At 44.7% G+C, this 23,959-nt stretch overlaps 1 protein-coding gene across 1 annotated transcript in view; it reads left to right on the top strand.

Annotated features, from left to right (window-relative positions):
• Window positions 1–3,330: 3,330 nt before the first annotated feature.
• The window catches only part of LOC130166518 (B-cell lymphoma/leukemia 11A-like), a 34,403-nt gene continuing 13,774 nt past the window's right edge, over window positions 3,331–23,959 (top strand). The window contains exons 1-2 of the mRNA XM_056372187.1: window positions 3,331–3,703; window positions 6,473–6,865. Of these exons, the coding sequence (XP_056228162.1) occupies window positions 3,649–3,703; window positions 6,473–6,865 (448 nt within the window). The 5' untranslated portion in view covers window positions 3,331–3,648. The remainder of the gene's footprint in view (window positions 3,704–6,472; window positions 6,866–23,959) is intronic.

Genomic DNA, 23,959 nt, shown 5'->3' with positions numbered 1-23,959 from the left:
CGAGATATCTCTCACTTCACTGAAAAGTCTGTCTGAGTGTTTATACCCCGGAAGTTTCAAGAGTTCACATCATCACACACTTGAATAAGTTGCACGCTGTGTCACGATTGGCTCCGAACTTATGATGTTGCAAGTTCCTGCTCATGCAAGCACGTCTTAAACTGATTTAAGGTGAACACAAAAACCTTACCCCCTGTATTAATGTGAAAACAGACTCTGTACAGAGACCTACATCATCCTTTGCTGTAAATATAATTAGACATTTTCCAGTATTTTGCTGTTACCTAGGTTGTTTTTGTATTTCTTGTTGCCTATTGTTTTAGACAGTAATGTATTCCAGAAGAAAATAAATTTACATTTTGCAAAGTAAGGTAAAAAGGGTACTGATTTGGTACTAGGCGTGTCACAGTGTATACTGTACTGCACCTTGGTCTTGTATTATCAAATGTTCTGAAGCATGTTAGTCCATAATTCAGAGTTCTTTAGTTGGATTTGAATGACTTTGCAACTCATTCTGGGGTGATGCTTCCTGTACACTCTCAATAAGAAAAATGGAATATGAAAACGAATGGAGACGGACTGAAATGTAATAACAGTAGTGTAGCCTACTAACGTTATGAGCAGCACCCAGCTCCCATTATGAGCAAATCCTGTCATTAACCTAAACAAGCTAATGTTAGCTATGTTAGCATCAGCGTTGTGTGTGGAGCATTATCAAGATGCAGACTCTGTCACAAGTAACAACAATATTGGTAACATTTCAGGATGTGACATTGTGACGACATGTTCTCAATTTTTGATGTAAGCAACTCAAAGTCTCACCATGAATTCTGTGTAAACATCTTAGATAAGTTTGTGTTTCCTCTTTTCATTCCAAATGCTTTAAGGAATTAGCTGTTTTCATTTTAAATCATTTGGAAATTTTTGGAAAATAAGATTTTTAAAAAGAGAAACTTTGTGTATTTTGTAAAAGTGAACACTGTGTAGTATTATGTTGCAACAATTTTGCTTTCAGAGAAAAAACAATGACTTAGACCAACAACTGCAAAGCGCTGAGGTAACTTGATATTTCAACCTGACCCTAGCAGTAGGCCTATAGTAGTTGAGCCCACGTAAATGTTTGAATTAGAAAAGGTTCTGCCAACTTAACATTTTAAACGGTGTATACATTGTGTCAGCTAAATAGAAAAGTGTTATTAATCCAGCTCAGTGCTCTGTATAATAGTAATTTACCGCATATAATAAATTTAGTCAATCTGAAATTGAAACATTAGATGGCGCCAAAGCACTGAGCTGTGATGTGGGTGCGGGCACAGCTACAGTTGCTGAGCCTGATCAATTATGCTTACATGGCACCAACGTAATTACTGACACTTAAGTTAAAATAAAAATAAAAAATAAAAAAATAAAAGGAAATCAGAGCAAATTAAACCACTTGTTGGGCTACAATGTTCAGAATAGCAGCTGCACAGCGGTTTTGGTTTATGGGTTCTCGTCTTCATAATTAAGATTGTTTAGCTTGTAGCCTGCTGTATGTGACTAATCTGGCTCAGACTCAATGTGTTGTAACTTTACGTGGACGCAATATGAAAGCAAACACATATTAAAAAAAAGAAAAGAAAAAATGCCTTTGTTCAGATTACTTTTGACATAAAGCCTATAGGCTATATGATATATAATCATATAATTGCAACAATGGTGCCCAGGCCAGAGGTAGTATAGAAAGCTGGGCTTTAGGCTACCTTTAACTGACTTTCATTGTTTTAGCTGGATTCCCCGCAGAGGCTCCATTACACAGCCTATCACTTAAAGAGCCGACACACTTCACTGCTGCATTAGTCCTCAGTGGTGTTGCCTGAACGATGGAAATATATATATTTTTTTACTTAGGCTTTTATATAAAATAAACATTTGCTTTGTTGCTTTAACTAAAAGGCAGTCAGACAGTGAAGGATAAATGCAGCTCTCTTTCAAAATTATTCAAATGACTTCAAATTTTTTTGGGCTCCAAATTTCAAATATGAAATTATTTTCCTGGTTGTACTTGGCTGTAAATCTGGAGGCGTTTACTGTCTCTGCTACTGTATAGTAAAGGCGATGCCTATTAAAACACAATTGAAAAAACTGAACAGAGACGCTCTAAATAACATTAACAGGCTGGATACATTATTTAAATATCACAGTCGTATAACAGAAGAACATATAGTAACTTCTCCGCAGTGTGTTTTAATCCTCCCATGTGGTTAAGAGTGTGAATTGTGGGCTTGTGTTTTTGTTATCATAAGCCTGTTGTGTTATAGAAATGATTCCGCTTATCTGCCACACAGATGAAAACATTAAGATAAGAGCAGGAGACAAATCACCGTTTGACTTGATAGTTTTTATGTAACCACGGATGAAAACACACTCAGGCGCATTCTTCACACACAGATAGCCTAAATGCTTTGCCACCTTTAACACAATGTTTAATCAAATCAAATCAAATGATTTTGTAGCCTGTAAATAAAAAAGATATCAATTCTAAATATAGATTCAAATCGTTTCTTAATGTCTCTTCATTAGTAGCTTATAACCCCATGTCAAACAAGCACAACTTATACAGCCATATTGTAGCCTATTACATTTTTAACAGAACTGAGTTCAACTAAATATTTTTATTCCACGTTCTTGCATTTCGGCCACCATATTTCATATGTGCATTCTGCTTAACCTCTCAACAAACTGAACCAAAAGCAACGTAAGTAGATCCACTATGGTGCCTTTCACAAAGCTTGTCCCATCACTGTGAAACAAACTGAACAAAATAAGAGGAAAATAAACACTGAAAATCTGTCATCGCGGCAGATCAATACAATTTAGTAAAAAAGTAATAGGCCTGATCATAATAAAATAAAAACACCTATCAATAGTGTAAAAATAGAACCTCCAGTCTACTCTGTAAATTTACATAATCACTGCATATTCATATCCACCTGAAGATAAGCGGTGATAAATATGAATGAAACGGTGATGTTAGATTTATCCTCCACCACATCCCTGCTACACAACGCTCTTTGCTTCGTGCGCTTTTTACTGCTACTCGACTTCCTAGGATAACTCGACTCCTCTCTCTCTCTCTCTCTCTCTCTCTCTCTCTCTCTCTCTGGCTCGCTCTCTCTCCCCCTTAGCCCAGCCCCCTTGATCCCCTCTGTCCATTGGTGTCTTCAGTGTCTCTTTTCTCCTTCCACCCCCCCACCCCCCCTCCTCCTTCCATAGGTAGTCCATAATGAGTGTCCATTGGTTTTTATTATGGCTTGTCCCCCTCCCACTGGCTGCCTTCGCCCTGCCCATGTTTTGTATGTCTCAGTCCGTCCATCTCCTGACGTTCAAGTTCGCAGGAACGTCACGTCCGCACTTGAACTTGCAGCTCAGGGGGGCTTCGCCGTACCCCCATCACTCTGTCTTTGCGAAAAAGTCATGAAGAGCTCCGCACAGCCCGTAGCGCTCTACGCCTCAGCCTCTGTATGATCCGCAGTTCATTTGCTGTGTTTTTTTTTTCTTTCCTATTTGGATGTCAGACGCATCAATGAAGATATTTCGTTTGGAGTCTACCTTGTAGGAACGGATTTCCCAATGTGAACTCAGCTGAAAAGCCGCCACTAAAACAACATGTCTCGCCGCAAGCAAGGCAAACCCCAGCACTTGAGCAAACGGGAGTTTTCGCGTAAGTGGAGATAAATCGCATTTTACTTTCATTTGGCTGTTCTTCACCTCTCAGCGAGCCTCCTCTTTTTTTCTGTTTAGGGCAACTTCCTTGGGGAATTGTGATAGGTAGGATACGGACACGGACGGACTGTCCTGAGTGAAATTACAAACATATCCAAGGCTGAAGGTTATTTTAAAATGATTATGGCATCATCTGGTCAAAGTTTTGAAACAACGTGACAGCTTCAACTTGTGTTGGTTAAGGTGTTGTATAACGCAGCCTTCAAGGTTTCTTTCGCCATTAAAGGGCATGCATGGGCTCAATGGCCAGAGACCTTTGCCTATATGAAGACTGCCCATACTGCTGCTGCTGCTGCTTCTGCTGCTGCTGCTGCTGCTGCTGCCCTCCGCTGAGAAGTTTTCAGGTGCGGCCTGTAAAGCTATTCCACCACTACAACCGACCCTCTTTTACCGTTGTAAGAATGGATTTCCAGAGGTTCGGGCTGGTTTGGACACAGGGAAGTGGTGTTTACATACCCGCTTGTCCACAGCGCAGAGACCTCGTGTGCGTTGCCTAGAAGGAATACTGTCTCTGTGCAGCCGCTTGCTTAAAGACAGTGTATGTCATGTGTAGTATGTTATCTTTCACCATTAACAGATATTTGTAGCATAGATCCACGGGAATCTCCGCGAGCGTTACTACTGTTTTACGACCGCGAGAGAGGAAAACCAGGAAAGTGGTTTTTACGCGCGTGTGTGATAAAATTGCAGGGCACAGACTGAGATTGCATGGTGGGTTTTTTTTTTTTTTCTTCGGCGCTGTCGAGATACATTTGTGTTTGGAGGAGAACTATTCCCCACCATTTGTGTGATGCCAGCAGGAACTGCTTTATCAATTCACTCTTACGCGCGTCAGTGAATGAGGAGACGTCTCCAAATACACTGATTGTTTCCATTTAAGTTTTAGTCGGAGATTAGGAGCCCATGTTTTTCCTTTGTCCTAATTATTTTCATCTTAAACGTGTCTCTGCGAGGTCGTGGTTGATCCCTTTTCGATTGAAACCAATTATGCCCTCGCAACATGTATGCTTTCATTTGCCGGACAATTGTCAGAAGTTTTGCCAGTGGGGGGCGCAATATGATTGTAGTCCTGTAGACCACTGCTGAACTTGAACTTGATCCGCTTTATCTCACTGCTGCTTGACCAAGAGGATCGATTTAGTAGAAATAAGAGATTGTGGCATATATTTCATGCTCCTTGCTTTGCTGATGTGTTTGTTTTATCTAAGGGAGAAAAGAATTATGAAATAGAAATATTCAGATTATTGAAAGAGTATGCAGAGAGAAAGTGTTTACAGACAACAGCTGTGGGCCTGTTTTCAATGGAGCAATTCACAAAAATTAGACGTTTTTAAAACCTTTTTTTTTTTTTTTACCCTTAAAGATGTTTAATTTAACCTGTGTAATTTAGCATTTTGGCTCTGACCCAGATTTAGTTTAGTTTCACTTAGTTTGGAATAAAACTCATGTTTTTTATATATTCATATTATTAATTTGAACAACACAATACTTGCAACTGCATGGTCACGCTTTGCATAATTTTACTTTGGGGCCAGTGATGAGCTGTGCTGTAGCAAAGGCACACTTTATTACATATTTATACATGCAGATAGGAAATGAATGTGCTGTATATGCCTGATGCTTCCATTTGTTTTGTTTTTTTTATTCATTCATTTGAAAAGGAAAAAAAAAACATCTCAGTTTTTCCATTTTTCTGTGAGTGAGTTGGCTGAAATTATTGATCCACAGGAAGTCATAATAGTCTAAAATGGCAAACGAAGAGGCCTAATGATTTTCCTGATAGTGGAACAGACCTACCTCAGTATCCCGGTGGGAAACATTGGCCTAAACTACTTTAAATTCTGGCACAGTCAGATGTCTGAAAAAAGGATTATATTTTAGTTTTCAAAGTTATTCACATCACTCTTGCTTGGCATCAAAATGAGATTATTTGGTTTGAAGAAAATCTTTCCACCTAACCCAGCCTCACACACCTCGCCTATGTCCATGGCATAAGCTGGTTAAGATAAGCTCCAGTAAAATAGGGGCGAATTCCCTCATCTTTAATGCAGTTGAACATACAAGTAACAGGGCCTATCTTGCATAGTCCCTCACCACCTTCTCGTCTGACCCGACACGGAATTAAAGGTTGAACCAGCGGCAAGAATTCATCACATCTTATCTCAACATCCCAGTCGGGGCGCCCAGTGTCGTTTACCGTGTGGCTAGATTACTTCTTTTAAAATGCTCTCTCTCTCTCTTCTCTCTCTTCTCTCTCTTCTCTCTTCTCTCTCTCTCTCTCTCTCTCTCTGTCGGTACTTCAGGGACCTACTCCACATCCAACCCCTCAATGTCTAACCTTGGTTCACGAGATCCCAGCACTTTTAACGAAATGGGGTCCAATCATCTTGAACTCAAATTAGAATCTATTTTTTGATTCTCAGAGGTGTTAGGTTCATTAAAAAAGCGAGATTGGCAGCACAATAAAGAGGGTCAAGCAACTTAATCATTTGGCTGCTGCCTGCAAGCTGAACATGTCAGTCCTTATCGAAGTAGTCTGTGCTTTCTTTCTTTCTTTCTTTCTTTCTTTCTTTCTTTTTTTTACATTGTTTGCAACTTGACCTTATTCCTGTATATGTCTTCAAATATTGTCGTTTACAAGCACTACAGAATCCCTGCCTCTCTGTGTACTGTATCTCACATGTCTCCCTCTTGCCTGCCCATCCAGCTGAGCCGCTGTCAGGTGTTCTACCAGAAGAAGACTCTCAGGACTCCCCCAGGCTGGGAGTGGCTCAGGTTGACACCCTAAAAGGGGACCAGGACCTGCTGACCTGCGGCCAGTGCCACTCCCGCTTCCCCCTGGCTGACATCCTGCTGTTCATTGAACACAAACGGAGGCAGTGCCACGGGAGCCTCTGCACGGACAAACCTCTGGACAGGCCACCATCCTCCCCGCTCGCCTCGCCCCTCTCCACGTCCTCCACGCACTCGCGGACCCACCATCAGCACCCGCGGAGGGTGTGTCACCCGGTTGAGGTGGCTGTTCAGGTGTCGCAGCAGGATGAGGATTGTTTATCTTCACCCTTGCAAGGAATAATCCCCAAGCTGGAGAATATCACAGGTAAACACACTGGGAGCTTAAAATGGCTGCCATGCAAGAGAGAGCAAATGAGCAAGAAAAAAAAAAAATGTGGGCAGTGAGTCTTTGAGATCTGAAGGTGTGCGGAGTGGGTCACACGCTGCAAGGTTCATAGAGAGTTTATTTCAAACCAGAACAATTGACGATTTCTCTCTGGTGTTTTTCTTGCCTCTGATAGTGAGGATGTATCCAATCTGCATAACCAGGGTGTGAAATATCTGCCGCTGCATTTAGGAGCTGTGAATCTTGCTCAGCTGAGCCACGAACCCACACGAAGACAAGCCATCCTCAAAATGATTGTGAGAAATGGAAACATTCGCAGACAGTGAAAAAGACACACACGGCGACAGACAAAGACGCAGATTATGAAAGAGAGGAAGAGAGAGAGAGGGAGTAAAAAAAGAATTTCTTTTGGTTTGTTGCTGCATCACAGATGTGCTTAGATCCTGTGGCCTCCACATTCTCTCTCATGTGGTGGTGAGAGATGTATCTCCATCCCTCCCTGGCTTATTACACTGTCATATCTCCCTCTCCCTCAAATATGCGCCTGCAAAGGCTCACTATGATGCTAAAATTAAAAAGAGACAGAAAAGAATGTAATTATGCTGATCTATCAAGGAAGAAGCGTTTATTTGAGGAACCCTACAGCCACTAATTGTCAGTGTTTTTTCTTGATTTGAGTAATTAAGGACTTCTTAAGGCAGCTGCTCGGTTTGCTGGTTGTCCACCGGGGCTAAATGAGGCTGTAGTGAAAACACGAGTCGCTGTGCAAACAAGCATGAGTCCCTTATGACGGGTTTTACAGAGTGGGGTTTGATTTTGACCAGCCTATTTGAATGTTTATTCATTTCCTTTAACAGATCCGATATCGTGTGCCAGATTGGGCTGATTGTCTGGGCAGTTGTGATTTAATTTGAAGCCAATTCAGGCTAAATGCACGGAGAGTAGCACTCAACAATGTGCGCTACTGTACTGCATTAGTCAGTGCTTCAGCTTTGCAGATGGCATTGTAAAGGGACCACTGTTATCTGTTGTTAGCTAGTTATCCCTCTGTCGTACAGAATGACCACTGTTCATTAGTGTGCAGTTTGTTAAACATCTGTGCGCGCACACACACACACACACACACACACGTGGACATGTACACACACACACACACACACACACACGTGGACATGTACACACACACACACACACACACACACACACACACACACACATACACATTCGACATGCCTCTTGGCCCTGTCAGCTGTTTGACCATGTTTTTCTTTGCTCATTTAGTTCATCGTGCAGTGGAGTTCACATGATATCATAAGGTCACTAGCATTGTGAGCAGAGCTTTATTTATAGGTCTCATGTCTCTGCACATTGTGTAAGCGCCAGGATTTACTTGGGTTAATAATGAATAGATTAACTTGGTTTGTATGAGGAGTGAGATTGCTTCCTGTTGTGACACCTCATTTGATTGTGTGAGGTGAGTGCCAATGCAGATAAAGAAAAGGATAAACCAGCAACAGATCTTGGGTCAGACAGGAGATGCAGCCACCGTACGGGACAGACCACACATCAGTCACATATGCATAAAAGTCAGCCCCCCCCCCCTTCCACCTCTGTTTTCTGTTTTCCAAGATTGATGGATCCAGACTGGCAGTGCCAGCGCGCCACCCCATTCTCCATATGCTAGCTGCCATGTTCTCTCACCCTGCTCAGTTAGAGGCTGACACTGAGCTGAGGCGTCTCAATACATACTGTCCCCACACACACTGTAACTGTGCCATACTGGCTTCATGTCCAGTTCATTCCAGTGGAGTGTGTTACATGTTACAAGATTTAGTGTATGCTGCTGTGCTGCATACACTCAAATGAATGTGACCCCTCCGCTCCCCACCCTCCTCCTGAAATGTCAGTCGACACAGATAGATCTCTGTATGGAGAGCAGCTTAAACAGGCGGGGGCTTGGGTTTAGGTGCAGGAAAGAAGCTGCTGGATTTAAAGCGAGATGACACCCAGGATGGTTGAACTATGAGGTGGGTGGGTGGGGGGGTGGGTGGTGGGGGGGGTTGTCTGTGATACACCCAGCGCTGGATATTGAAGCTTTGCTTCTCACTCTCCGTCCACGGGACAGCTGAGGCCGTCTGGGAGTCTCATGGCTGCAGCTGGGGCCGGGGTCTGCAGTCTGGAGCTCTGGGCCGTTAGAAGAGGGCAGAGCAGCCTGCGTGCCATCATTTGCATGATAAACAATTTAAGATATGCATAGGGACACCGAAGCTTGTCTCCAGATTATGGATGGCCCAGAAAAAGAGCAGATGACAGTTTCTCACACAAACTATGTGACTGCAGGGTCGTGTAAAACTGGATTTATTCCACAGGATATAATAATTAATAAAGAGGAAGAGCGGCGAAGAAGATCCATAGTTTTTATTTACATTCACATTCACTAACGCACAGACTAAATGCGAAATGTTATCGTGTTTGTTTGGTCTGATTTAGGATGCACAACCACACCACTGTGTAAAGGCTTCATCATGTCCTACATACCATAATTAGTATTTTTACAAATCGTTTCTCTTCGCTACATTTTATGAGCGTGGTGCCACATTCTTGTGCTCGTATTGCTGCATTACTGTACCCTGTATTTATCCATCTCAGCATTAGCGCCTCTTGCATCCTCGCCAGTGTAGCCGCGTGTGGTAATGAGGCCATTGTAGCCGCGTAAATCGACCACCATCTCACACTTCTGCCTCTTTCCAGCACGCTGCCTCCATTGTAACCTGGACTCTGAATCGATACTGAGTTAATTATGGCAGCCACCTTTCCCCTTTTTCCCTCTATGAGAAGGAAAACATTCTTACGACGGAGCGGTATTTCTTGTAACACCTCTCTGTGGCTGTAGTGTGTCTTCTTGCAGCAGCTTGCCTGTCCTGTTTGTCCCTGTGTGTTGTGGAGACAAAGGTATTTAGCAGGCTCTGTATTGGCACTGTGCCACCTTTCTCCAAACCACCAGCCCCCCCCCCCCCCCCCCCCCATAAGCACACATATACACACTGGGTATCTGTCAGGCAGAAGTGGGGGGCTGGGCTGTGCATGGGGAGTGTGTGTATGTGTGTGTGGGTGGGTGGTGGTGGGGGGTGTAAGAGGCTCCTTGGTAGTGATGTCTTTTTTTTCCTGTGTCCAGTATGTCTGTGCGTGCATATGGGTCGCTGTGCAAGTTCACATGTGGCGTGTGCCTTTGTTTCGGTGATCACTTTAATTGATACTGAAAAGGCACAGATGCATGCTATTGTAATTATTGGATACCAGCTAATATTTTCAACATAAACTCCATTGTCTGTAAAAACTGAATCTAATTTGATCCTACAGCTGCTCCGGGCTCTGATAAAATCAGTCCTATTTTTGGCTGTGGGCTCCACTAAGTTTTAATGAAGGTGAACAGGAATGGTTTTTAGGATGAATTTTTCATAGAGGACATTTTTGTATTCCGAAGCCAAGCTCTAAACACCCACAAATGTTGTCGGCGGAGATTCGTCAGCCTTTGTTGTTGGATTGAGTGTTAGTGGCCTTGGCTGCATTCAAGTGCTGAGGTCTAGCGGATGTTTACATCTCGAGTGTGGATGCAGTGTTAAACTAATGTATGTGCATATGTGTGCATGTGTGTGTGGGTTTTGACCACTTAAGCTGTTTATAGCTTTCCATGTGTGTGTGTGTGTGTGAGAAAGAAAGGGTGTGTGTGTCGGGCTGTTTGTTAAGGCTTTACTACCCTGGGCGTGCAGGCTGAACATGAAAGGGTCTTTGACTTGGCAAGCCTCGCCTGAGGACACCCCTCTGTGGACCATGCCAGGCCAGACTTGGCACAGAGCGCTGGGCCCGAGGGACGGGCTGGGCCTAAATATGTGTGTGTAAGAGGGAGGTAGAGGAGGTGTATCTGTGTGTTAAAATGATGTTTTGTGGGTTTAGGAAGCAGGACTTATGGTGAGGTGGCGGGTATGTGTGTGACTGACAGCGGGAGTGTGTGTGTACTTAAGGGTAGGTATGCAGGAGACTGTGGGTTTGTGTGTGTGTGTGTGTGTGTGTGTGTGTGTGTGTGTGTGTGTGTGTGTGCTGTCCCCAGGGCTCCTAGCTTGGGCTTCCTGTGTCTCTGTTTGTCTTCTAACAACCCCAGTACGACAGCCTCAGGCCATTCAGGTGGAGGCTAGTTGAAGTATGCACAAACACACACACACACACACACACACACACACACACATACGGACCCACACAAACACACACATGCACACATAAGCACAAAAAGAGGCTTAAACAAATGCATGCACCTATCCACAAATGTACACACACCTGTTTTATGAACACAACAATGCCCCCCTCCCGACACACACACACACACACACACACACACACATGCAGACTGTCACACACATGTACAGTGTAAACCCCCTCCTGTGAAACTGTGTTGTGTCTGTAATAAATGTGTTGTGGCAGAGGCCCCATGATGTGTTTTGAGTTGATGAGATCTGTCAGAAACGTATGATCCTTATTTTGCCCCCTCCAATCATACCCCCCCCAGCCCCCTCGTTCTCTGTCTGTGCTTCCTCGGTCTCTCTATCTCTCTCTATCTCTCTCTCTCTCTTGCTCACACTCTCTCTCCACGCATCGCTCCAGTAGTTTGTCTCGAGGGACTGGAAACTCTAAGTTTTGGCTACATTAGCGTGTCTGCACCTCTTAAAGGCTTCCAACATCCACTCTAGACCTCATTCTCACTCTCGCAGATTTGGCTGCAGAGCAAGCCAGAGGACACACACACACATACACACACACACTCGCGCGTATACACTTTTACACACACATACACTGCCTCTTTCTATCCCCTCTACCTACTGTCAAGCAAAGCTATACGACAGAAACAACCTTGTTTGTCCACAGACGCGTCACGCGGGATGAAAAAGTATCCTCAGAAATAAGCGTGTCCTGCCGCTGTCCTGTCAATAGCGTGGCAGGCAGTCACATCACAGGGTCAGGGGTCATCTGACAGCGTCAGGGCCTGTCACGCCAGCCGCCGGCTTCACCACCTGCAGGTTAATGACTTTATTTTTAGACAGAACAGAAACAGAGAAGAAAAAGTGTCTTTGATACAGCTGTAGCTCAGGAAGTGGCGGATGAGAGCAAAAAGGACAGAAGAGGTATTTTAGGAAGGCAGGTTAGTTTAGGGTGAGAATAGGAAGAGAGATTTGAACAAGGTAATTTTCTAAAAAACTTCCCCTTTTTTTTTTTTTTCTTTTAAGTCTGATTTAGCTCACTGATTGAAACTGATCCAGATTTTATTGTTTAGTACCTTGGAGAGTCTGTGTCACACTATCATAACCTGTATCACTTCTCAGTATGTCACCTCAACCTCTTGTGTTCCTATTATGACTGTAGTGTTTATAGATGTGGTGCTGCAGGGCTGTTGCTTTGTCTTTCTCACACCCATGGTGATAATGCTGAGGCCATGGGAGAGCCACACAGACCAGGGCCTCATGTTAGTCTGAACCCACTGATCCTGGTCACTATCTGTCTCGCTAGTGTTTCTTCCTCCACTATCTGTCCCACTGCAGGTCCCAGTGCTGGGCTTGGCCTGTGTATGGGTGTGTGCGAGTCTATTTGTACCTTTTGTATGTTGGTGGGTGGTCGTCTACAGCTGTGTCTCGCCAGCGTTATCTCCACCAGAGAGATACGGCACAGAGAGGGCCCCTGTGTCTGACGTTACACTTGTGAAAACTCACAGTCCTCTGTTTGTATGCGTGTGTTTGTGTGTGTGTGTGTGTGCGTGTGTGTGTGTACGTGTGTGTGTGTGTGTGTGTGTGTGAGAGAGTCTTAGAGTGCTTTAGCGTGTACATGTTCATGCAAACCATGTCTGCAGCAGCACTTTTTCATGAATGTATACTAATAGGTTGCTGTGTTCCTCAGGGGGTTTTGTATTCAAAAGCTCGTTGCCTCCTAATAGCTCAAGTTAACTGTACATTTGATCTTAGATTCAAATCCCACGTCTTATAAATGATGATCAGAAGATAGGGCCTTCATTCATTTTTAAGAGAGTGTTAATTTGGTTATTAGAAGCACTTTAGGCTATATGCTGGTTTCCGTGTACTGCAGTTTGCTTTGCACTAAATGCATGCAGGCACGATTTGGCACTCCAATGAGACTGACACACACCGTCATCACGGATGCATGCACGCACACACATACTTACACCTCCACTCCATCCCCCACACCAAACTGACCCCCAACCCTCATCACACACAGACACACACACACACACACGCACACACACACACACACACATACACACACACTCATAAATGCACACTCCTGTCCCAGGCACCCTTTACTTTTGCAGGCTGAATCTCACTGATAACATGCTGGCGCCCTCATTTAAATTTGAAGCGCTTCTTTAATCTTCAAAGGCCTGATTGCTTTATGAATATGCATGGACTGAGCTGACTCTCAGTTCATTACCTTGTTGTAAATTCTAATGACCATTAGGGCCCCGCGCGGTAATTGCCAATTGTTTTGCATTTTTGATTAGCCCATTACCGGAGCGCATTCTGAACATGTCTGCCCTGCCTGCCTGCCAGGCCACGGCAAGAAGCAGAGGGAGGGAGGGAGAGATGAAGAGGAGAGGAAAAAGGGAGAGCGTGCGAGGGAAGCTAGTGTGAGGGCATGGAGACACGGTTTAGGTAGCATAAATTTCGAGGCTTGGCTCAAAATGTTAGTTGTGTTTAGGAAGGAAAAAAGGGATGAAAGACACGAGGCAAGAAATGTAGAACTGGATGTTCCGTAAACAAGCGCCGTCCAGGTTGTTTCTGTAGAGCTTGAGTGCAAGAGCGTGTACCTGGCTGCATTTACGTCAGCCTGTGTATTTGTTGACTGTGTCCGCCTTTCTGTGTGTACATGTCCAAGTTTGCGTGCAGTTCGTCGAGCTGGATGGGGTGGGCGGTGTGCCGGGAGTGGTGGGGAGGGGTCTGGTAGTGCATCCCAATCCACGCCGTGCCTAGGACTTATGAAAGATTGATGGCTCCTAGCAGAATGGCATCACCCTGCTACAACTTGATAACATCTAATGGATAATTTAGCGCTCTAAAACCGGCAGGCTGCTCCCACTCTATGGCAGGCTGGAGAGGACAGCAGCTGCTGGGCTTTTGGGGCCGCGGCCATGGCTGTTTGTCGGAGAGAGAGGCATGAAAGAGGGAGGAAGAGAGATGGAAAATGTGTGTGTGTGTGTGTGTTTGTGTGACCTAGTCCTAGTCCACAACCCATACCAGGAGTCAAGAGTTGATTAGCCAGCTCTTGTCACAATTGTTAGCCAGAAAACTCTCTCTATTTCTCTGTCTCTCTCTTTCTCTCTGGCCCAATATGCACCTGAACTTGTAAATACTCCTGCAATAGTCCTTGTCAGCATTATGTGGGAGCAGGAGCTGGAGTTGTTTCATTGTGTAAGAACCTCTGTCAGGATCTAGCAGGATTTCAGGAAATCTTACAGTGTAGGTTTGGTGCAATCAATAAAATAAATGAAGAACGGCAAAGGCTACAACATTTTGTTTGCTTTATGTAGCCACCAGAGGAGCCATACATTGCACTGAAGAGCATGTTATCTCCATATAGAAGTTGTCTTGTGATGCCTAAAATGCCATGAATCCAGACACTTAGCTTGACCCGTAAGAATACGACACAATCTGTCGTAAACTGCAATCATGCAAAAACACACTGGACATTTACCACACTCTTGTTGATGTAAATGGACTGGACTCAATATTAGAAACACCTCTCAGTACAACCCATCACAATTCAAATTAGAGCCTTCAAAGCGAGCGTGTTGAATTAACGGCTCTCTAAATGAGATTCAGCTGAGTCTAAGTTTTGAAATGAATCATTTAGTTCGCCGGCGTGGCAATTCACAGCGCTCATCCTCTGTGGTGTCCTTATTTTCCCACTTGCGGCCCAATGCTTGAACACAGAAAACTGCCACCCAGATAATTGAATCCATAAATGTTTGCAGGATCTTTGTGTGAATGGGGCTTCTCCCTGTTTCTTCTCTTTCTCTCTTTCTCTCATGTACGGTTCATAATCTCCATCGTGTTTACACACACAGCACCGAGGCCTACTGTCAGTCTCTTATTCCCACACTATTAAGCTGTTGACAGTTTGGTTAATCGTCCCGCAGTTTGACTTCAGGGGAATCGGAGAGGGGTCAGCGGAGTCCGTCTCCGAGGTGTGGAGAGAAAGTGGCCTACGTGTGCATGCTGTTCTTCACTCTGTGGCATGCCTCCGTGTCTTGAGTTTGTCTCGTTTTAACAGGAGAGGGGGGGGGTGCATTGGCAGGAGAGGAGGAGGAGGAGGAGTGGGGGGGGTCTGTCTTTGCTCTTGGTCTTGAAGGGTCCAGGAGGGGCCACAAACACAATGGGGAAATTGTCCAGCTCGGGATCAGCCAGAGCGAGTAGCTAGTCGGGGTTTGCAGGCTGGCTGGTTGGTCTATGTCCAGCCTGTGTGTGTTCACGCTCACACACATACAGACGGAGAGAGAGAGAGAGAGAGAGAGAGAGAGAGAGAGATGTAGCAGCAGAGTCCGCTATGGCCAAAGGAGTCTCAGGCAGACAGCATGATAGATGGCTTTGTTAAAGGGTCCCAGGGTGTCCCCTGAACTTGAAGCACTCTGTTTATCTTGAATAGGAGAAGCACAGAGTGTTGGGGGGCAGTGAGGAGGAGGAGGTGGTGGAGGAGGAGGAGGAGGAGGAGGAGGAGGAGGAGGAGGAGAAAGCGAATGATATAGCTTTCAGGGGAAGGGAGAGAAAGGGAGTGGAGGAGGAGGGAGAGGGAGAGTGAGGGCCTGTATCTGGGCAGGCCTGGCTGGGGGTTGGGGAGGTTAAGGGGGGTCGTGAGCAGGCACGGCTGCTGGAGACACAGAGCGGAGGGAAAGAGGGGGATGGGGCAGCTCTCCTAGTAGCTGTCCATTAACAGATGAACTTGGCAATGGTCCAGGCCTCAAAGGTCTTGGGAGACAGACACACACACACACACACACACACACACAGACTCACACACACGGATGGATACTTCCCTGGTACCTGCTGACCATGGATGGAATGCCACCATGGTTCTTTTTTGTCCAGAGGCGAAAGAGGACACGTCTCTGGTTCACCTATGTCAGAACCAGTTCAGACCGGTTAGCCAGCCAGGCCGAAGGAGGCAGACGGACAGGCCTCATTGCTCGGCCCTCCTCTCTCTCTCTCTCTCTCTCTCTTCTCTCTCTCTCTCTCTCTCTCTCTCTCTCTCTCTGCAGCTCTCCTCCTCTCGTCCTCCTCCTCTGTTTTCCAGGCTTTAGAGGAGGAAACAGAGAGAACCTCTAACCTGAGGGCACAGGACAATGCAGAGGAGAGAAAAAAGAAGGGAGGGAGCGTGGGAAACAAAGTGAGAGACGAATGGATCTGGTCGTAAACAGGGTGGGAAGAGGAGGGAAAAGTGTTTGGTTGTTGTTGGTGCTCTCCTCTTGATGGGGCAACATGAGCTTAACACCACCGCTGCTATTGTGTACTGAAAACAGTACAGCAAACGTGAGAGTGGTGAAAAGTGGGGGAGAGAATTTGATATGGAAGATGTACATAATGGACTGTTGTGCTGTGTGGGCAAGAATCTGTGTCAGCTTTAACATGCAAAAATACATCCACGGATCCATATTTCACATATGTACACACAGAGGAAATCGTGTCTTTGAATGTGTTTGTGTCTGTGAACGCCATAAAATATGGACGCAGCTCCTCTCCTAATTACGACTCGGATGTGTCCCTCGAGTTTTGAGAGCAGGCTGTTCACTATTCCACTTCAAATGCTTTCAGCTCGCACACAAACCCTGCCTCAAGATGGCAGATCAGAAGGCTCTGTCACATCATCAACATCTAAGGAATTCAAGGAACCGAGAGTTTATTGCTGTAGGACTGTACGATTTATTAATTTGAGTCCTTCTTTAGGCTGCAGCTATCGTTTGTCTATCATCTTGATTAAACTGTTTCTGCGACTGATTTTAACATTTACAGTTTTGAAAATATCAAGTAAAAAAATCAGATTGGGGTGGGGGGGTGGGGGGGTGATCATGGCAAAAGTGCAAAGCAAAAGTGAGAGCTATTGAGGTGAGAAAAGCGATTTGTTAAAAAGGGGGGAAATTAGTGTGAAAGGTTGTGTGTGAAGACAGGATGAGGTTTATGTAACAAGAGGAGCGGGTTAGGTGTCTCCTTTCCGGCTAGCTTTGCAGGTGTCCCTCTCTCTCTCTCTCTCTCTCTCTCTCTCTCTATCTTTCTGTATGCCTGCCTTTCTCTTCCTCGCTCCGTCTTTTGCTGTCCACATTCAGGGCCTTGTGGTTTTTGATTATGACAAATGGACACTAGACAAAAGACTCCCAAGTTCAAGTGCAGCCGCGTAGAACTTGATTCATCTCGTATCAGATACCTCCATATCATTCATTTTCTTTCATTCTTTGAAATGTGTTATGCGTTCATGACGACTGTATAAACGTCCTCTCGTTTGTACACCGGAGCTGAATGCTCGGTCCAACGCGGTGTGGGATGTTGTGGGACACTTGTGTTACATCTTGTGTCAATTGACAGAGTGAGTTTCCATGTATAAATTCATCAGATGCATGCTGCAGGGCAAACATGGATAATATATGTTTGCGTGTCTGTTGTGTGCATGTGTTTATGTGTGTCTCCATGTAAATGCATGCAATCCCATTTGCATGTATTTCACACATGCTCACATTAATTTGTTATTTATAAAGAAGGTTCTTCTTTTCATCTCTTCTCTTTCTTGCAGCCTTCCAGCTCTTGCTCCATTTCTCAGAAACATGTTTTCTTTTCCAGGACTCTTGCGTGGCTACTTTGGTGCCGAAGCCAACTAAATATCTCACTTCTGTGTGTGTGTGTGTGTGTGATGATGGCTGTTTTTATAATGCCCCCCTGCAAATTTGCATATGTATATGCACAGATTGTATGAGAAGAGCTCTCACACTTTGAGCAGTTGGATAGGGAGGGCGATGGGGGCCATTGCAAGGGTTGTGTGTATAGTTTATGTGTGCGTGAGTGTGTGTGTGTTTGTGTTGAAGGGGGGGTCGTGTTGGCGTTTTCACCCCCCCTCCAGACAAAGCCGGCCACTACTTCCAGATGGTAGTCTGCTCTCTTCGGCCATGTGTCTGCTGTGTGTGTGTGTGTGTGTGTGTAAGAGAGAGTGAGGGAGAAATTTGCAAGCGAGAGTGTGTGTGCATGAGATACAGGCAGAGGTGATGCTGATGGAGGAACATGGTGTGTGTGTGTGTGTGTGTGTGTGTGTGTGTGTGTGTGTGTGCATACACACATGGGCATATATGTGCAGAATGTGAGATTTATACACTTTAATGTATCATCTCTCAATTGGCTTTGCATGGTGTAATTAAAAGCAACCCAGCGTGGTCTGCCATGTTTGTCTGTGCCTTGTTTTACATGCATTAGAATACACAATGCAAGGCAGATAGACAAAGAGAGAGATAGATCGAAAAGGGGAAGGTGTGGAGAGAGAGAGAGAGAGTTTTTTTTTGGGGGGGGGTCAAAGGACTGGTGATTCTTTGTCTTAGCCGTGTTGACCTACTGTCGAGATGTCCATGGACGTCTAGCTAATGGGGTCAGCATTAAAGACCAGGCGTCAGGATTACGTTTACATCAACTGTCTTCTGGATAGTGAGAATGAGATGTTTGTCACTGAGTGTAGATAAAAAATTTAAAAAAAAGTTTGCACCGTGATATATATATCCTGTGTATGTGCAAGAAAGTTCTATTTCAGATCAGATTTAGTACTTCCTTTTTACTGTGACATCATTCATGCTGTTCACTTACAAGTGTCTTTCAGATGTCAGGTGAGAAGTCTGCAGCTTGGGCAGCAGCTCTAAGAGTGTAAGAGTCCTGATATTCAATATGAAATCCTGCCTAAGGGTTCTGTCTAAATCCTGGTGTCCCCCTGGGGCTGTATGTTAAAACAGGCCTGCAGCCCTGTTAAGAAAGGGCTATCTATTGCTTGGACAGACTCCAGCTTCTCTGACCTTGATGTTTGTTTTTCTTGTATCCCCAGACATAAACATGGCTCTCGCATCCAGACACACAGACAGACAGGAAGTCATCCTCTCTGATGTCTTTTTCTTACATCTGGCTCCTTGGTGAACACCGGGGCAGATGTTTTGGGTTTGAAAATGGGTGTGTGCATGAGTACATATCATGCGAACCCAAATGATGTGTGAATTTTTCAGTGTGTATTTCTTCACCCTCACACCTCCCTCCGGCCCTTCCCCTCTCTCATACCTGTCAGACTGGTTCTCTCTCTCTTTCATTAAAGCAAAGCCCTTCTCCTTTTTCTTGACCAGGTAGTATTTTGTTATCAGACGTGAAACCAGACTCCCTTATGACAACCCTTTACCCCGTAGTTCAAAGTGCCAAGATAACCATTCTCTATTTATACCTTTATTGAGGCAAGCCCTTCTCTGCCAGCAAGCGGTCTGGCAGGGAATGCTTTCCATGCTGGACATGCCCTGTTCTCCCCAGGCTCTGGTACTGCTGTGGTCTGCCAAGTTGCAGGGCCAGATTGCCTGTAATAGGCCTGCCATTTCCCTCTCATCATCTGTCAGCACTCTGGATCCAACTGCAGGGTCCAAAGAGGGCTACCACTCTCCAATTAAAAAGGTTAATTTGCCCTCGCCCATCTCTTCCGCCTTCTCCCCTCTACAGCTTGCTATGTCTTCATTAGCACTCATTTGTCTGTTTAGCTTTTCCCTTTGCTTTCTTTTTTATTTCATCTTTTAGTTTCTTTTTGTAAACACTGCTTTACATGAAAGAGGTAAAGATGAATGTCCATTGTCATATTTTTTCTAAGCCGGCAATTTAAAAAAAAAAATTGTAAGTGCTGTTTTTTTTACAGCCTCCTCCGAGCAGTTCAAGTTAAAATCAGCTCAATTTCTTTGCACGCTACGCCCTAATGTCACTTTGATTAAACTGACCAGTGCCAGTGGACGATGGAGGAGATAACAGGAATGGTTCGACATTTTGGGAAATATACTTACTCGCTTTCTTGGTGAGAGGACTGATACCACTTTCATGTCTGTACTTAAAATATTAAGCTTCCGGCAGCAGCATAAAGACTTGAAACAGCTAACCTGGAGTCCTGTTGTCACGGTGAGGTTGCCAGGAGACTCCATTAAAAACACACTGTGTCGTTCTTTTGAATGGATTAAACAAACATACAAAGTGTTAATCAGTGAACTTTAGAGGCGCTAGTTGGTGTATTTTGTCTGATTTTTGAACAGAGCCAGGCTAACTGTTTCCCTGATTTCCAGTCTTTATGCTAAGCTAAGCTAATCACCTGCTGGTTGGAGCTTCACCTTGAAGTGACATAAGACTGGTATCAATCTTCTCTTGTCAAGAAAGCGAATAAAGTTTTTTTTTAAGTTAGGTGACATCATTCAGTTGCTCACAGCCACAGAGTTACTACTAGTACCTCAATTCTAACTAGCAGCTGTAGCAGTTGTAACAATATGTAGTAAAACTCATAGCGGCCATCACCTCTCCAAACTTTTTTGCTTTGTAAAAATGTCATTAACTCAGAATGCTCAACAGATAGCAGAAAGATACTAGACATTAGAATAATGCTTTGTTGTGGTGTCAGTCCCTTAAGCTTGAGCCAAATCTGAGAGGATGAGCGGTGTGCAAGTGAGACCTGCTCCTGTGGGATACAGAGACACAAGCTTTACTTTCGTCATCTGTGATCTGCTGCATTCAAACAGAACAAGAGGAGATCTTGCCCAGACGGACTGCTTTAACTCCTTCTGCCTCTATCTCTGCTGACGGCCTTTTCCTGTATCCTCTCAGTTCCCTCCTTCTCTCCCCCCCTCACGCCACTAGTTCTCCTCGCTCTATCATCTTTTTATCTGAGAGGCCAAAAGGGGGAAAGGCCTTTGCATCTCCCCTTCCTCCTCTTCTTCTTCCTCTCAATTTATCTGAACAAAATGTATATGGACGTATGTGGACATGTCGCTTTGTGAACCCAAAGCCCAGGAAGGAAGCTGCCCCTAACCGCTGCCTGTGCTGCTGCTTTCTGTCAGTTACCGCTGCTGTCAAAGCTCCATCCCTGTGTCGAGCTAACACAGCCAGCAAAGTGTTGTGTGGCTTTTTTTGTGTTTACTTTTGGCTATCTGGGTCTTTGGGAGCAGGATATTGACCAGGCAATTGAGATATAGCATTTGTTTTTAAAGGATAATGTGGTCATTTCCACTTTTTGGCTCATTTTGTTCTTAGCTTGTTTAATTATGGTTTAGATCCTGTTAGACTTTGGACCATTTTATAGTTTTTGGCAAAAGTAATTTGGCAAACCTTCATCCAGAGTTTACAGGGTGAAGATATTTTTCTTACCAAGCAGTGAAACAAAGTTATTGTCAGTAAGTAAAAGAGCATGAATGGATCTATCTAATTATTTTTAATTAAGGAGCTTTGTTTTTTTTTTCAACAAAAAAAAAAAAAACTGAATGAGGATTAAGTTTTGTCTGATCACACACAAATAGCAGAAAATATAGGCTCAGACTTACAGTTATTTTACCTTAATAAATCAGTTGTAGCAGCTGTGTCGTCATCTGCTGTTAAGTGTAGTGGCATACTAAATGAAATTGGGGGTCAGTCTTGGTAGTTTTAGTGATTAACATAAGCTAATGACTTGGAAGGATGAACAGGAGGTGGAGATAAAGGGGGAGAGGGGGTGGGGGGGGGAGAGAAGGGGGACGTTGTCTGGCTCCCTCACCGGCCATTAAAGGCCTGCCCCTGGACTGCGAGAGCGGGCCAGTTTCCCATGCACCGGCGGCACAGGCGAGCCCTCTTTGGTTACACAAAATGTCTGCCTGTATGGCCACGGAGAGAGATATTATTAGTGTTATTTCGCCTCCGTCATCTGAGAGCATAGTGCTTTTAGGCCCCCTTGTTTGAGTGGCTGACAGACACTTGAGTTTCTGCAGCAGATTAAATGAAATTTTAGCAGCTTTTTCTTGGGGCCAGGCCATAAAACCGCACAAAGGAAGCAGCTGCCACTAATGTAATCTAGAATGGGGTGCTGCAGTGTAAAGCTGTCCACCACTCTTTTGTTTTTCCCTTCTTCTCCTCTCCACAGCTTTTTACACCATTCTTGACACCCTGCAACTACACCCCTTTCCTCTTCAGATAATATCCTTGTTCTTTCACTGCCCTTAATTCCTCTTTTCATCAGCCACCCCTCTGTGTAACGCAAAGGTGAGGGAACCGGACGAGAACAATAAAGACCATGTGTTTTAAAATCAAACATATCTTTTTATGTCTTAATATATCTATACTGCAGTGTCAAAGGTACAGCAGATAGACTTTGGGCTGGGTCATTCTCAGGCACTTTCCCCTCCGCCGTATCAGCCGGACATGTATGGAATGAGCGTAGAAGATCTTTACAGTTTGACCTTCCGCAAATTCTCAAAGTTCATTTCTCAGAATGCAACACAAGCAGTCCAATGGGGTCAATGCCCCCGCGACCCCAGTGTCAGTCAGAGGTTGTCAGCCCCTCTCAAATTGACAGGGTGGATCTTGAGAACCTGAGTTCATGTTGGCAGTGAGTGGAGTTACATTCCTGTCAGGGCTGTCATTGTCCAAGTGACACGAGAGAGAGAGAGAGAGAGACAGAGAGAGAGAGAGAGAGAGAAAGAGAGCAAAAAGAGAGAGGGAAAGAGGAACTGCAGGGGTGTACAAGAATTCCCAGTAATGAAAGCTGTTTGTTAATTACATTCTTTAATTATTTGGAGTTGACATTTGCATCAGCGCAGCAACATTTTAGCATGTTGGCGGCGCTTTACATTGAGACTCGACTGTTGCCTTCTGTAAATGAAGTTTTATAGTCCGTTAGAGAAGCAATGGCACAAACATCTGGCCCATAAATCTCAGGTGGTGCTGCAGAGTGCAGCCTGAGAAACCAACTCTACCCATCCCCTGATCAGCCATTAATCCAAATTTCCGCACTTCCACACTGACTTATTTATATACGGTTGGTTAGCTGGTAAGCTCTCCAGGAGTGTCGGCATCGCACTGGAAAGTGCTGCTGCACTTATTTAATGCACATGAAAATAAACTACAGTGTTTGTGTGATTAAGTTCTCGTGAGTGTGAAACGTGTGCTGTGTATTGGTTTTGTGTGTGTGTGTGTGTGTGTGTGTGTGTGTGTGTGTGTGTGTGTGTAAGTGTGTCTTGCCACTGCCTGTTGTGGAATGTCTGAATTCATGGAGGAGCCTCTCTGTGCAGAGGCAGTGGCTTGGAGATGGACTCAGCCTGCTGTTTAACCAGTCAGCCAGTCAGTCAGTCAGTCTGTACATGCGTGTGTCCTGTCCTGCAGCTGTCTGTGAATAAATCCTTCTGTCACCAAAGGAACACAGGCTTTCTTCACGTATCCTGCTCATGAACGCTTTCTCAGGTCCTGCTGCTCTGTTTTACAGTTTCTCTCAGACGTTTAATAACTATATCTTGAGCGTAAGAAAAGGAATTTATTGCTGCGTTTTTTTTCTGCTGATGATTCTTCGACCTTTGCTCATACACTGGAGTAGTTTGTACCTCGCTGTCTCTTATTAGCTCCGTCTGTGTTATTATTCTAACTTGCTTATCTTTGCTTTTTATGCAGCATCCTCTTAAAGACAGGAGAATTTGTTGTGGCGTAGAACATGTGTATGCTCGCACACATACACACACATGTTTACTTAAACCTGATGACCCAATAGAAATAGCTCATGCCCCCCTTTTGCCACCCGCCTTTTCTGCTCCTCTGCTCTGCCCTCCCTCCTTCCCTCCCCAGGGTAGGTCGCTATAGCCCCCCTTATAAACATAGTGATCTATAGGAGCCCTAGACCCAGACAGATTTTTGGCATGAATGTGCAGGTAGCATTCCAGCACGGTTTGAGATCTTAGGGCCCTAGCCTCGTTAAAAGCCTGATTTATGCTCTACAGCTGGGCACAAAGGAACCTACAGGTTGGCTACCTTAATTAAT

Source organism: Seriola aureovittata, chromosome 3 (assembly GCF_021018895.1).
Source record: "Seriola aureovittata isolate HTS-2021-v1 ecotype China chromosome 3, ASM2101889v1, whole genome shotgun sequence".
Classification (NCBI taxonomy): domain Eukaryota; kingdom Metazoa; phylum Chordata; class Actinopteri; order Carangiformes; family Carangidae; genus Seriola; species Seriola aureovittata.
The sequence above is the reverse complement of the archived record's forward strand: the minus strand, read 5'-3'. Positions and strand labels throughout refer to the sequence as shown.